The sequence below is a fragment of the Tupaia chinensis genome, unplaced genomic scaffold, assembly GCF_000334495.1.
Source record: "Tupaia chinensis unplaced genomic scaffold, TupChi_1.0 Scaffold143796_1, whole genome shotgun sequence".
Lineage (NCBI taxonomy): Eukaryota > Metazoa > Chordata > Mammalia > Scandentia > Tupaiidae > Tupaia > Tupaia belangeri.
In genome coordinates this window covers 4663954-4679982 of record NW_006203646.1, presented here as the reverse complement: position 1 = coordinate 4679982, position 16029 = coordinate 4663954, and the positions used below count along the sequence as shown (strand labels likewise).

General features: G+C 46.2%; 2 protein-coding genes across 2 annotated transcripts in view; one reads left to right on the top strand and one right to left on the bottom strand.

Moving 5' to 3' along the window:
• The window catches only part of CYFIP2 (cytoplasmic FMR1 interacting protein 2), a 164630-nt gene that overhangs the window by 87513 nt on the left and 61088 nt on the right, over positions 1–16029 (top strand). The window contains exons 23-24 of the mRNA XM_014582780.2: positions 7605–7804; positions 9387–9474. Of these exons, the coding sequence (XP_014438266.1) occupies positions 7605–7804; positions 9387–9474 (288 nt within the window). The remainder of the gene's footprint in view (positions 1–7604; positions 7805–9386; positions 9475–16029) is intronic.
• On the bottom strand, positions 11421–15010 carry FNDC9 (fibronectin type III domain containing 9). The gene is made up of 2 exons (XM_006165081.2): positions 14777–15010; positions 11421–12833 (listed from the first exon to the last, which is right to left on the bottom strand). Exon 2 carries the CDS (start codon positions 12824–12826, stop codon positions 12152–12154), a length of 675 nt encoding a protein of 224 aa, XP_006165143.1. The 5' UTR covers positions 12827–12833; positions 14777–15010; the 3' UTR covers positions 11421–12151.

Sequence of the window (16029 nt, the reverse complement as noted above, 5' to 3'; positions counted from 1 at the left end):
GCCCAAAATCTCAAGGAAAGACAGAGAGAGAGATAAAAGATTGCAGTGTGACCATTCCCAATGAGAAATGCTTTCCTCCCTCTCTCTCTCTCTCTTTCTGTCTCTGAGAACACAAATGCCATCTAAATGGTGTGCACACACACAAAAGATCTGGTGTTTAAGGCAGCTAAATCTCACTTTCCCTCTCTCTCTCTCTCTCTCTCTCTCTTTCTTTCTCTTTTTTTTTCTGATAAGTGCATGTACCCTATAGCAAATATAAAAATAATAATTATAATAATAATAAAATAATTTTTTTAAATTTCCTACTTTTGGCAGTTTCACTACAGTTAGACATTATGTTAACATCAAAGAAGGTAGGTAAAGGATATGCAGGAATTCTGCTATTTTTGCAACTTTTCTGTAAGTTCAAAATTATTTCAAAATAAAACATTTTTGTTTTCATTTTCTTTAAGTGGACAAAGTGGTTAAAAATAAAATGACTAAGGAAGAACTAGAATTCTTGAGTCAGACAGACTTGGGATTCCAGTCTTAGTCCCATACTGGGTGATTTTGGACAAGTTACTTAGCTTCTCCAAACCTGTTTCCTCACCTACAAAATGGAAGAAATATTAGAATCTACCCCAAGGGTTATTATAAGGGTAAAAGGAGATACTGCCTGCAAAGAGCTTCGGAGGTTCTTTGTACATAGTAAGCACTCCGTGAAAGATGGCATTTGAAGAAAGACGAGAGGACGAGGAATTGAGGGAGCAGTGCGGTGTTCTTGGGTGATTTGCACAGCATGGCTTAGAGGACCTGCTCGAAGCAACTTCTCGTTCAAGTCCAGATCGCTTCCTTCAGGAGACTGTAGTCTAGCACTCGTTCTGCAGTGAAATCATTTGGCCACCTTAATTTTGAGAAAATGAGTAATTGGTGAGACTCTTTGTTTTTCTCGTTTTGTTTCCAATAATGAGCATCTCTTGGGGAACAAATGATTCAGGCATGCGTGTGTCTGTGGCCTCTTTCCATCCCTAGAAAGGCACTGACTGTTCTTTTAGCTGGGAACAAAATCAAAACAAGCCTTGAAAGCGTACCAGGGCGGGGCAGTGCCCCCTCCCAGCACTTGTTATCAGTGAAGACCACGAAGAGACCTGAGGGAAATGTTCTTCTGAGGGTTAGGACCGCCCCCACTTGCCTTGTAAGAAACCAGCATAGAAATGTGCTTCCCATGACCCTTCCCTTCGCCTTAAAAACATCATTCTGAGCTGGGGAGGTGACTTGATTCTGAGCTGGGAGTGGTTACAGAGATGTGGGAACTTGTCTCGTTTTACACGGCTGAAGCAAATGGTCTCCCAGCAAGCTCTGGTACTGAAGTTGAAAACCGGCAGACTGTGGGCTGTGTTTTGTCTAGGCTGCATAATGTATTTGTAATATTGAGCCAACATTTAACATTTGGAAGAATTGGAGTAAAACTTCAGAAGCTCTGGCTACACCAGACAGGCATTCCCAGGTGGCAGCAGCGGCCCGGAAGTGACTAGAAGTTTGTTAGACAGGCTGTGCTCTCCACTTGCTGCAGGCCCCACCTCCTTCCTGTAGGTCCCACCTCCTTCCTGCAGGCCCCACCTCCTTCCTGTGTATGGCCCATCAGGCCTCTCTGTGCCTGGTTTTGAGGCCTTTGCTCTTATCTGCCTGAGACCACACAACCGTCTGCATAGTAGAAAGCTGAGATCACCGTTGAAGGCCCCCCTACTGCTCATGTTGCTTTATAAACCATTTCCATGCCTTGAAGGCCAGAAGAACAAATCAAAAAATGTGATGTAAAAATGCAGTTTGTGTATCATAACATGGAGGGAGAAGCGGATCTTCCAGCAGCCCCTACATCAACATAGTCAAGGACTCTGTTGGTCTCCCTTGGAAACTCTGGTACTTACTGTGAGACTGATAAAAATCACAGAATAGGCCCAGCCACAACGGCACTTTCTGCTAAGATGCCGTACTCCACAGGCTCAGACCAGGTGGGATATCTGGATTCAATTCCGAGTCCAACCTACAGCTGGATGCTGTGGTGAGCACCTGTAATCCCAGTGACCAGGCAGCGGAGGCAGGAGACCCATGAGCACAAGACTGCCTGAGCAGTATAGCGAGACCCTGTCTGAAAGAGAGCCAGGCACAGTGGTGCATGCCTGTAGTTCCACCTAGGAGGCAGAAGCAGGAGGAACAGGACATGGAAAGGCCCTGTCTTTAAAAGAAAAGGAAACCAGGGACCAGCAGATGGCATCATGGTTACATTGCTGGAGTCCCATGTTGTCAACCATGGTTTGAGTGGCTTAACCAGGTTGGGAGGGGCCAGTAGGTGGAGTAGTGGTTGAGGGTGCTGGACTCTCATTTGGCTGGCCGTGGTTTGAGTCCCAGGTCTGGTGACTTTTCAGGCTCTCTCTCTGGCCCTCTCTAGTCAAGGGAAAAATAAATAAGATTAAATAAAATATTTTTTAAAATATAATATATATATACATAGCCCAAAATCCCAAGAAGAGAATGGAGGAGATTACCCCTGGGGAGTGATTTCTCACTTTCTCTCTCTCTCTTTAGTGAGTGCATGTACTCTATAACAAAAATCTCTCTTAAAAAAAAAAAGGAAATCTAAGAATTGTAGAAATTATTCCTCGGGGGGCCAGTCCATAGCGTGGTAGTGAATGTTGTTAGATCCTACATGAGCGACTGCATGGTTTTTGTCCCGGACCCAGTGGCTTGAGAAATATACAGCATGCATGCCTGTCCAAAGTCCTGAAAGGATGGAGAAATGGGGGAGAAGGTTTTGTGGTGGGACCATTTCCCCATTAGGATGCTTTCTCTCTTTCTCTCTCTCTGTCCACTGAGTGCACATGCCCAAATAGTTCCTCAGTGTATTCCTAAGAAACAGGGCACTGCACTGTGGCAGGGAGCGTGTGCTCTTAGAAATAAACTCATTAGTGTTCACCCCATTTATTATTTACTACCCTAAGTGATCGTCGCGCTAGCTGGGCTCTAAGAGACGGAAGCAGAAAACTGACTCCGTATTTCTGTCCTACGTTCACTTCTGTGTACAGTGACTGGAAAAATCATTCTTCTGGCTGCCATTCTGGAATGGAAACCTATGTAATTGATCTTCTTTTGGAAAATTCCAGGAAGGACCAGCTACCATTAAGTTCCATTCTGACATGGCAACAGTCGGATGGAGGATCAGAAGAGGCAGCTGCACAGAGCATACATGTGTCCAGGCAGGGTCCCTCCAGCATGCCAGATAGTCCACCCCTGAGACTCCTCCCAACCCCAGCTTGTCTCACTGACCTGCCCTGTTTGACCCTATAACTATTTAAGTTTGCAATCTTCTACCCAGTCCTGCACCCCCAACTTGAAGCCATAGAATCAGAGTTCCAGAGTTTCAGTACCAAGGTTGGCACTGTGGCCTGTGGTTTCCATCTGACACAGCTGTACTCCAGCTAGGGCTCTAGGGGCCCTGTAGCCGATCAGAATGAATATGACTACCCTGTGACCCACTGAGTTCCATGCCGCAGCCATTAAAGCTGGCCCTCTCGCCACCTCAGCTGGCCGTCATCTGGCCACTTGCCCTAGTTGATGTGTTTTCAGCCTTTATCTTGTAAAACCATCTTTATCTTTGAAAGGACTTCCACAGCGCTCATGGCCGTATTCCAGGGAAAGCATGATTTAGAATCAGAAAACTGGATTCATATCCCAAGCCCTGCTATGTACTCTCTGTATGACCTTGGGCAAGTTACTTAACCTTCCAAGATTCAGTTTTCCCCCTCTATGAAACCGGATAAGTTGGACCTCTGACTAAAGATGGTTTTTAACAAACATAATGTCGGAGTAGCCTAGCATGCCACAGAATTAGAGCTGCTTCTCTCCGCGTGAGACTGCGGATTCCTTCAGATAGCAGTGATTGAGGGACTTCCAGACAAGAGACTGAAGCAGCAAGGCGATTCACTCTCCCTTTACTTCCCAACACATGCAATGCCCCACTACATGCAGATATTATCCACTCAGATTCCGCCCTCTGCCTGAAGGCAGATTCCAGAAGGTCGGGGCCCACAGTTGGCACAAGTCCATGGTCTTCATGAGCCAACAGCTAACTGCCTGCCCATGGCTTTCAGCCATACCTTGCATGGTCAAGAGTCCTATAGAGTGTCCCCACTCTTGTAAAGTTTCTATAGGGGATACCATAAATAGTGGTTAAGAATGTACACTTTGAGACCAGCCCAATAGTGGTTAAGAATGTACACTTTGAGACCACCACATGGCACGGTGGTTAAGGAAACTGGATCTCACATGGTAGACTATGTGGTTTGAGTCCTGGACTCGTTAGCTTGAAAAACACTCTGGGCACATGTTTGTGTCTTCCCAGAATTCCAGATGGAGGGAGAGATGGAGGAAAAAGGATTGTGACGTGACCATCCCTTACAGGGGAAGTGCTTCTCACTTTCCCTCTCTCTCTCTTTCTGTCTCTCTCTGGTGAGTGCATGTGCCCTCTGGCAAATCTAAGAGGAAAAACATACAAAGAACGTGCACTTTGGAGCACAGTTTTCTGGATTTGCCTCCATGTTACTTCTCAGAGCCTCAGCCGTTCCATGTAAACGAAGCACAGCAGCCATACTGTAGGGTTTGATGAGCGTTACAGAGTTAACACACACAAAACTGGCACACGGTAATCAGGCTGAATCATAAAAAATGGCCCGTATTTGACCATGTTCACGGAAAAACAGCAGTTTCATATTGCTCGTGATTCAGCCGCATAGTGAGCACTTAAATAGGTGCAGCTCACGTTGCTTTCTGTGGGTGGAGATGCCATGAGTCACATTTTCTTTCATTTTACCTGCAACACTGAGGGATAAGCTTTCTCCTTGCCAGTGCAGAAACTGGAAAGCAAGCAGGCATGCTTTACCTAAACATGTGCAAACATGGAATTTACACAGAGTTCCTGGTCTCCTTATGGGGGCAGACATGTGGCCCCTATGTCCATCTTGTCCTCGCTTAATCTGGAAATTCCATCCATTTCTCAAAAGAAGGGAGCATTGTGACATGCCACACGGGCAGCCTAGTCCCCATACAGGTAGTCAGGAGGTTGGCTGAGGGGCTTCAGGCTGCAGGAAAAGAATCAGGAAGCTAGAGTGCACGTGTGTAAGGTTCCCGTGTAAGTCCTCAGCAGTGGTGGGTTCTCTGTCTGGGCAGGAGCTGGAGTGGCTATTGGAGATTAACCGGCTCACGCATCGACTACTCTGTAAGCACATGACCCTGGACAGCTTCGACGCCATGTTCCGGGAGGCCAATCACAATGTTTCAGCCCCCTACGGCCGCATCACCCTGCATGTCTTCTGGGAGCTAGCGGGTGCTCTTAGAAATAAACTCATTAGTGTTCACCCCATTTATTATTTACTACCCTAAGTGATCGTCGCGCTAGCTGGGCTCTAAGAGACGGAAGCAGAAAACTGACTCCGTATTTCTGTCCTACGTTCACTTCTGTGTACAGTGACTGGAAAAATCATTCTTCTGGCTGCCATTCTGGAATGGAAACCTATGTAATTGATCTTCTTTTGGAAAATTCCAGGAAGGACCAGCTACCATTAAGTTCCATTCTGACATGGCAACAGTCGGATGGAGGATCAGAAGAGGCAGCTGCACAGAGCATACATGTGTCCAGGCAGGGTCCCTCCAGCATGCCAGATAGTCCACCCCTGAGACTCCTCCCAACCCCAGCTTGTCTCACTGACCTGCCCTGTTTGACCCTATAACTATTTAAGTTTGCAATCTTCTACCCAGTCCTGCACCCCCAACTTGAAGCCATAGAATCAGAGTTCCAGAGTTTCAGTACCAAGGTTGGCACTGTGGCCTGTGGTTTCCATCTGACACAGCTGTACTCCAGCTAGGGCTCTAGGGGCCCTGTAGCCGATCAGAATGAATATGACTACCCTGTGACCCACTGAGTTCCATGCCGCAGCCATTAAAGCTGGCCCTCTCGCCACCTCAGCTGGCCGTCATCTGGCCACTTGCCCTAGTTGATGTGTTTTCAGCCTTTATCTTGTAAAACCATCTTTATCTTTGAAAGGACTTCCACAGCGCTCATGGCCGTATTCCAGGGAAAGCATGATTTAGAATCAGAAAACTGGATTCATATCCCAAGCCCTGCTATGTACTCTCTGTATGACCTTGGGCAAGTTACTTAACCTTCCAAGATTCAGTTTTCCCCCTCTATGAAACCGGATAAGTTGGACCTCTGACTAAAGATGGTTTTTAACAAACATAATGTCGGAGTAGCCTAGCATGCCACAGAATTAGAGCTGCTTCTCTCCGCGTGAGACTGCGGATTCCTTCAGATAGCAGTGATTGAGGGACTTCCAGACAAGAGACTGAAGCAGCAAGGCGATTCACTCTCCCTTTACTTCCCAACACATGCAATGACCCACTACATGCAGATATTATCCACTCAGATTCCGCCCTCTGCCTGAAGGCAGATTCCAGAAGGTCGGGGCCCACAGTTGGCACAAGTCCATGGTCTTCATGAGCCAACAGCTAACTGCCTGCCCATGGCTTTCAGCCATACCTTGCATGGTCAAGAGTCCTATAGAGTGTCCCCACTCTTGTAAAGTTTCTATAGGGGATACCATAAATAGTGGTTAAGAATGTACACTTTGAGACCAGCCCATGGCATGGTGGTTAAGGAAACTGGATCTCACATGGTAGACTATGTGGTTTGAGTCCTGGACTCGTTAGCTTGAAAAACACTCTGGGCACATGTTTGTGTCTTCCCAGAATTCCAGATGGAGGGAGAGATGGAGGAAAAAGGATTGTGACGTGACCATCCCTTACAGGGGAAGTGCTTCTCACTTTCCCTCTCTCTCTCTTTCTGTCTCTCTCTGGTGAGTGCATGTGCCCTCTGGCAAATCTAAGAGGAAAAACATACAAAGAACGTGCACTTTGGAGCACAGTTTTCTGGATTTGCCTCCATGTTACTTCTCAGAGCCTCAGCCGTTCCATGTAAACGAAGCACAGCAGCCATACTGTAGGGTTTGATGAGCGTTACAGAGTTAACACACACAAAACTGGCACACGGTAATCAGGCTGAATCATAAAAAATGGCCCGTATTTGACCATGTTCACGGAAAAACAGCAGTTTCATATTGCTCGTGATTCAGCCGCATAGTGAGCACTTAAATAGGTGCAGCTCACGTTGCTTTCTGTGGGTGGAGATGCCATGAGTCACATTTTCTTTCATTTTACCTGCAACACTGAGGGATAAGCTTTCTCCTTGCCAGTGCAGAAACTGGAAAGCAAGCAGGCATGCTTTACCTAAACATGTGCAAACATGGAATTTACACAGAGTTCCTGGTCTCCTTATGGGGGCAGACATGTGGCCCCTATGTCCATCTTGTCCTCGCTTAATCTGGAAATTCCATCCATTTCTCAAAAGAAGGGAGCATTGTGACATGCCACACGGGCAGCCTAGTCCCCATACAGGTAGTCAGGAGGTTGGCTGAGGGGCTTCAGGCTGCAGGAAAAGAATCAGGAAGCTAGAGTGCACGTGTGTAAGGTTCCCGTGTAAGTCCTCAGCAGTGGTGGGTTCTCTGTCTGGGCAGGAGCTGGAGTGGCTATTGGAGATTAACCGGCTCACGCATCGACTACTCTGTAAGCACATGACCCTGGACAGCTTCGACGCCATGTTCCGGGAGGCCAATCACAATGTTTCAGCCCCCTACGGCCGCATCACCCTGCATGTCTTCTGGGAGCTAAACTTCGACTTTCTCCCAAATTACTGCTATAATGGATCCACAAACCGGTGAGTGAGTCCCTGTGCTAAGGGGGCTGGAGCTTGGCAAGGGGTGCAGGGAGTGGCCAGCTGACTTCCCCAGACTAGGCTCAGCAAACTGGTCAGTTCATGCCTATGACAGACATCTCTCAGAGCCCCTCTTGGGCACAGGTTCCGTGCTGGAGGCAGCGATGCCATGGTGAGTGAGCAGACACTTTCTTGCCTCTGGGATCCCTCAGGCTAGGGGAAGACACAAAAGATCAAACAATCACATGACAAATGTACCATTACAAATGATGAACAAGGAGATGAAGGAAAGCCCACAGGGATGAAAGGGGGAACAGTACCACCTGACCTAGGCTGAGAAGACAGCAACCCTCAAAAGAGGCTTACTCCTCTGAGGAAGTAGTGCTGGCATTGAGATGCAAAGGATGAGTCAAAATAAATAAGGCAAAAAGGCTGGAGAAGAATATTCCAGGAAAAGTTCCTAAGGAACCAAGAGGTTGGTCAGGGTAAATGAGTGGGGTGGGGAACAGTGGCAGGGCAGGCAAAGCCAGATCAAGAGGAAGTTCAAACTGACCATGCATTACATAGGCCACGTTAGGGTAACACATCTGTGAGCCCAGGAAGGGTTTGAGTAAAAGGAGTGACATGGTCTGACTGTATATTTGTAAGGACATCCACATATCTGAAGTCATGCTTGCAAACCATGCATACACCTGCAGAGCGTACAACATCAAGATGAAGAAAAACTTACCTCCTGCAAAGTACAGACAACCTTTGGCCAAGCACTGAGGCAGATAAGACCTAAGTTCTTTATCCCCACAAAGCCTCAATACCTGATGGAAGCGATAAGATATGTATTCATGAACAAAACAAGGACAGGACGCACAACAATGTGTGTGTCTGTAGGAATCCACAAATGCACCCAGATCCACACATTGAGCAAGACAGGCTTCCAGTTGGGGAATTTAGAACTTTTAACACCCTTGAGTGGGAAGTGGCAAACGTCAGCCCACGGGTCACCTCTAGTTGCCAATAGTTTTGATATAGCCCATGAGCAGAGAATGGTATTTGACATTTTTGAATGAATGGGAGGAAAATCTAAAAGTGAATATGTGAGGACAATTGAAAATGATTTGAAATTCATAAAATTTTATTGGTGCTCAGCCACGTTCCTCCGTTCACAATTTTCTATGGCTGCTTTCCCGCAGATTTGGGCACTTGTAACAGACCATCTGGCTTACAAAGCTGAAGATATTTTCTGCCTGGTTCGTTGTAAGAAAGAGTTTTCTGAATCCTACTCTCATAAAACCAGACTAGAGGTAGAGAGATGTAGCCTGGAGAAGGCTATTTTCAGACCCAGCCCATGCCCACTTTCTTGCCTGCTATTCTGAGCAGCTCCAAACCCCAAGACAAGACCAGGGATTTAGACTGCAGTTTTCCCACCTATGGAAAGGGGGTGTGGTTGAATGGGAACTGTCAGGAGGGCTCCATACCTAAGAAATGGTACAGGTGTATTGGTATGAACCTACACCTGGTCATGAAGGGCTCCTGTCTTAGGTCCCATGAAGAATATTAATATCCAGTTCACTCTTCTCTTTTCCTCTAGTTTTGTCCGAACTGCCATTCCTTTCACTCAAGAACCACAACGAGATAAACCCGCCAATGTCCAGCCTTATTACCTCTATGGATCCAAGGTAAGTAACCTGCCCTGGCTTACCTCCAAGAGCACTAGTGAGAACAGGCAAATAGAAAAATATTCCCTGAGTCAGGAAAGCGACAAGGTGAGATAAAGAGGCAGCAGTGAGATCCAGACAGTAATAACTGCATGTATATTCACCTTTATTCGTTCACAGTAAGCAGGGATGGAGGCAAACAGACCTGGTGGGGATGAGGGGCTCAATGCTGAGCAGGAGAGGGGAGGACTTCACTGAGGTGCAGAGGGAAATAGGCACGTGGGGCTTCTCATCTTGGCTTCCTGTCTCTCCTGTTTCTCAGTTGATTCATTTAAGCATCATCCTGTGAGTTTGGGATTTGGTGTTCCACAAAAGATAAGGGATGTTGCAGACACGAAGGGTTGGGGAAGGTGGAGTTTTAGAGAAAATTGCAGATGGCATGAGCTAGAGCTGAGACACAGGCGTTTTCCTGTCTCTTTGCTGTTTCGTTCACACACACATTTCTGTGCCACAGAAACACTTGTAAATGGTGGCGTGTTGTAGATCTTCCCATTCATTAAAGAGACGTGTATCAAGCACGCACTGTAGGCCAGATTTAGGGCTAGATTTTACATGCTGAGGAAACATAAGGAATCAAACAACTGTCGTCTCTACCCTCCTGGAGTTCTATTCTACACCACAAAGTCTCACCTATCCCACAACGTCTGTAGGAGATCCATTTCTTACCACAGGGGTTTGTATAAAGGGAATAAATAATGCCCTCAAAATGGCACGCTGTGTCAACAACAAAAGAAGAAAATGTGGGGAAAAAACAGCTACCTTTGACCAAACCGTTTTCAAAAAGTTAAGACTAGATGGACTTAGAAATGGAACTGACTGAATGAATACAGTAGTGGTGGAAAAGGTACTCCTCTATGTCTGGGAGTTCCAGGTTTGGAGTGTGGTTAAACAAGGTGGGAGCCCACCACTTAGACCTAAAGGGGGCACTTGAACAGCTTAGGACAAGGCTGGGAGTACAGGGGTCTTTTCCAGAACAGTCGACCTGGTCAAGGTGATTCTCTCAACTCACAGGGAAGCATGGGGATAGTATTAGAGGTGACTCACAGACATGGCATTAACAGTGACTCACAACGTAAAAGCAGTGTCTCCTTTTCTTTCTATTCTCTTTCAATCCTTATAATATAGTCGTGAAGAAGATATATGTTGGGGCTAACATATACCTTTTTAAAAATATTTATTTAATTAATTAATTTCATTTGTTATTATTATTACTTTTTTATTTGAAGAGAGAGAGAGAAAAGGACAGCAAGAAAGCAAGCCGCCAGGTCTGGGACTCAAACCGCAGTCAGCCATGTGGGAATCCAGTGTCTTTAGCCACCACACCACCTGTTGACCTTGATGCTAGTATGTCTTTAATACTAGCTAGTATGTCTTTAATACTTTAACACTGGCCAACCTCTCTCTCTCTCTGTCTCTGTCTTTTTTTTTCAAGACAAGTTTTTGCTATAGGGCTCATATGCTTGCTGGAGAGACAGAGAGAACAGAAATCATGCCCCAAGGGGGATGGCCACACTGCAATCTCTTTACTTTATTCTCCTCTTTGGATTTTGGGCATACACGCACACATATGTGCCCAGCTTTTTTTTCAAGCTACTGTGTCCGTGTCTTGAACTGTGCAGTCAGCTATGTGGGACTCAGCACCTCAACCTCCATACCACCTGCTGACCCTGGCCAATCTCTTTTTTTTTTTTTTTTTATCAAAGACAAGGTGCTCAGAGTCATTGGCAGACAATAGTAGCTAAGTCAAATTGAATATTATTTTACTTTCATTATATATATTTTTAAATAATTATTTTATTTAACTTTATTTATTTTCTTATTTTTAATTTGACCAGAGGGACAGTGAGAGAGAAAGTGAGAAAGCAAGCCTCCAGTCTGGGACTCAAACCATGGTCAGCTATGTGGGAGTCTAGTGCCCTTAACCACCATGCCACCTGCCGGTTCCACTTTCATTATATTGTTCTTACATATTTTCCCTCCTATGCATACCAGAAGGGTGTAGGGTTTTCAATGTATGAGGGAAATAAATAAATATAATGCTGTTTCATTAAAATAGGTTTAAAAATGGGTCAATTTAAAGGAAAGTATTATGGCTAATAGTGAAGCTAGTCCATAGTTTTAAAAAAAAAATGAATACGGGGTATAAGGTATTGTAGGATTGCCTAAAAATTGGAAAATGCTCTAGAGCAAGACTTCTTATGCTTTTCCAAAATAACCCCTCTATTGCAGAGGAGACTGGACATCTACCTCAGCCTACTGAAAACACAGCTCAGAGAGCCCACCTGCAACTCAAAATTTCCTTAAAGTATTGTGTTTTATATAAGTCATGCAGATTTTACATTCTACTCTAGAATATATGCATGCTTGTTTAGTTTTGAAAGAAGGCTTTCAGTTCTTAACTGGGCTTCCTGATGGGCACTGCTGAAGAAATGTTGTGTTCATCCTTTGATACACCCTGGGGATATAGGCTTTCTAGCACGGGAAACTTTGTCATTGGGCATTCATCGAGACCAGGTGATCCACAATAGGACTTGAAGTTGGGAGAGAGAAATGGGTAGTCTATAGACACATTTTTACAGAAGACCTACTGTGTGGCAAGCTCTAGGCTACCTAATGCGGGCTGTTTCCTCCCCACCCCTCACTCTCTGTAATTAGGCCGCATGGCAGGTTGATCACCACCCTCTCTGTGTAAGACATCCACATCCGGGGCATCCTGGTTGCCTTCAGCTTCTGGTTCAGCTCTAGCTCCAGAATCCTTGCGTGGCACTTCCACTAGGGGTAGCCCCTGAAGGTCTTCCTCTCTCTGACCAAGAGCGGGAACCTCCTCTGGCCATCTCACCAACCCATTGGCTTCTTCCATGTGGCCTGCTCTGTAAGACCATCTAGGCTCATGGCAGCGGATGCACCAGAACTGGAGACAGATGAAGGCTAAGACAGCTGTGAAACAGGCCAGCAGAATGGCCATCAGCACCCAAAGGGAGATTTGAGGGTCCACCAAGGAGCTTCCAGCAGCCAGCGGGCTCTTATCCAGGGTGTGGAACATGGTGCAGTAGTGCCTGTAGGGGAAGGCAGCCTTCTTACAGCTGATGCACAGGAAGTAGAGGGTGGAAGGCGCGAGATGTTCCAGCACCACCGAGCTGATCGTGCGAGGCACCTTCTCCTCGTGGTGGAAGCTGTAGCGAAGATAGCCAGAGAAGATGCTGTTCCAATTGGGCCTGTACATAATATGGTAATAGTCCTCCAGGCAGGGCTCCGAGGACGACCAGGAGATGATGGCGCCCGTATAAGAAACATTCCCAACCTCGATGTTCATCCCGATTCTGGAACCAGAATCAAAGTGAAGAGTGACATCCCCCTCTTTAATGATCATGATCCTAGTCACCATTTATGAAGCCTTTGAAATGGGGACGAATATCCCCCTATTTTATAGGTAAAGAATGAAGGCTGAGAGGTTACGTCATTTCGCTAGGCATAGCAAACAAGTGGCAGAACAAAAGTGTGAATTGGGGCTTACTTATGCCAAAGTTGGAGGCCTTCAGTCCTAAAAAATGACACACCCGTGTAACCCCAGCCACATCCCCCCCTGGCCAAGTGCCTTTAGATGCCACCTTGTTCTCAACCCTTTAAAAAAGAAGAAAAGCAGTATCAGTAGAAGCTCAGAGGCCCTACCTTAGTCCTCATAGATCTGTGACCTCCCCTGAAGCGATTGTTCCACCTGAAATTTCCCCTCTTGACCTCCAGCACCTGCTCCAAGTGCTAGGAGCTCAGTTATCTAGAACATTCTGCCCACTGGTTTGCTTAACCTCCTGGGACCTTGCCCAAGGCAAGTGGAGATTTGCTTGTCACTCCCTGGCAGCTGACTTTTCCCCAAAGCCTCTGTATGTGTTTTATTCCATTGCTTTTTCAAAATGAAGGTACCAGGAAATTCGTTTCATAGGTCAAGATAACTAGCTCATCATTTTTCAGCATAACTACTACTATTTAATACTGCCGGTACTGTGAACCACGACAAGTCGTGCCAGGTGCTTCCCATGGAGTAATATATTCCTTATTATTTGCCACACCCTTGCAGCTAGAGTCCCATTTTACAGATGAGCAGCCTGCGGCCACTTAGCTAACATGTAGAAAGAGGACTCTAAGCCACTTTTACTTCCCGTGCAAGGCTACCAGGTTTGATACCAGAGAGTGATTGTGAAATGAGGTGCCGGCACTATGACCAGTTGCTGTTTTTCCAAACAAATCAACAAGCCCCCTTCAGACTGTTTGCCTTCCCGCTTTGGAAAGAGAATGCCATCTCCGTGTTTTTAATTCCTCTTTAATTCTATGTAAGAGATCCAGCTCCCTTTCCCGGGGTTTCCCCTGATTACCAGAAACCTGGGGGCGGTCAGAGTCAGCCTGTGCATGCTCATGGAAAGGTCTTGCCCCACTTTGTTCTCTACCCCTCCTCCCTCTCAGAAGCACAGGTTTTGTTTTGGATTGCAGTGACATGGTCAAAAAGCAAGATTTTAACCTGGACTGGATATTAAACCACAACGATTTCTGTGTCAACCTGCCTTTCTGTCTCCCCTGCCTGCCCCAACCTCCTGGTTTTGTGCCCGTATTCCTACGGGAGTTGAGCTGCAGACAAATGCACCACATTGAGTCACTTTCCAGTCCTTGTTTTTCTTCTCTAAGGATGACAGTGAGCTGAAATACTCAGGAAGAATAGCTTCTATCCATTTGGCTGGAAATTTCTCCCCAGAAAAGATGAATGAATGGGGTGAGACAGATGTGCTCAGACCTTCCAGGGAACGTCATGGCAAAGGAGACTGAATGGCTACTCCCTCCCGTGGTCTCCTTATTCACACCCATCCTCCCACCCCACACTCCACACATCCCTATAAATACACTGTCAAACGCAATGAAAAGAGTTAATTCATTATTGATGATGCATGGGCAGCCACCCTTGTAAACCCTGCCATTAGACTATGCAGGAACCCTATTTCTTTTCACGCACACATCTCTGCTTCCATGTGCCTTGTGCCTGCTACTGGCCAGCCCTGCAGGCTACAGCAGACATTTTTAAGAGCTTTCTGTCAAGACGCAAGCAGCATCCTCAGATTTTAAAACCAAATCCATCTCCCTTATTTATTTTTCTTCTTCCACTTCTATTTCTAAATTCCGCCTATTTTTAGCTATTCATTTACCATTGCTTGGCCCCTCTCCAAGCAGAGTGTGAAGAAAAGCCGTTTCATTTCCAAGAAGAGCCATCTGCGTCTCTTACCTGATGTTCGCAGTCTGTCTGGTTAGAGCTTCTGCCCTCTGTGGTGGAGTGGGCCAAAGGAGAAAGGATGGTGCCTTCTCCCTCCTCCACTGTGGGCTCCCCTTGATGTCTCTCTCACCACTGCCTGAGTAATCCCACTGTCGCCCCCAACGCTCACATTATTCATTTCTTCAGATCAGCATCATTCACCATGGCAACCAGCAGGCATCTGTACGCATGATGTTTTCAGGGACCAGTCTAGAAAGGCTTTTACCCAGTGAGAGGAGCTCTCATCCTTTTGGCCAAAAAAAGGCATATGATCCCCTGTAAACTGACTCCCGGGATGGCACTAATTCTGCCCACATGCTTACGTTTTTCTCTGTCCTTGGTTTCTTACCATTTTCTTACCCCATCTACATCCTCTTTGGACAATGATTTCAAATGCAATGATATCTTTCTCAGTTATTTCACAATAAGCCAGTAACATTCATTGTCATCTCCTCCAACCCCCGCCCCTTCATCTCCGCCTCCTACCCACCTCTGTATGTTTTCCTTTCTTTGTTCTTGTCTCCTGGGGCATTACCTAATTATATGGCACTGGTCAAGTCCCTGTTATTATCTGAACCTCAGCTCTGAAAATCTGTAAGACAATGGGCTTGGGCTACTGGGGATGGCAGATAGAAGATCTGATTACTCTCCTGCCCAGTCCTGAACTCATTAGGCCATCAGAGCAGCTATGCTGGGTTGAATAGTGTCCCCCTAAAATACATACCCACCCACAACTTCAGAATGTGACTTGACTTAGAAATAGATTATTTTGAATTGCCAGAGGGTGTGTGCACTCACTAGAGAGAAAGCAAGCTCCCTGTAATGGTGCACTGTCACTCTTCAGCCCTTTCTCCTCCATTTTTCCTTCCATCAGGATTTGGGGCACACACATGCCCACTGTATTTTCAAGCCTGCAGGTCCAGGATCTAACTTCAGTTGGCCATGTGAGATCTGATTCTCTGAACCACTGTGCTGTGGGCCAGAGTGAGTCTGTATAGATGTAATTGGTTAAGGATCTCAAGATAAAATTATCCCGGATTCAGAGTGGGCCCTAAATCCAATGACTGGTGTCTTAAGAAGAGGAAGGAGAGGGAAACTTACAGAGAAACACAAGGGAAGAAGCTGTGCAAAGAGGCAGAGAATGGAGTGATGCTGCCATAAGCCAAGGAATACCAGCCACCATCAGAAGCTGCAAGAGGCAGGGAGCATGCTTCCCTAGAGCTTTT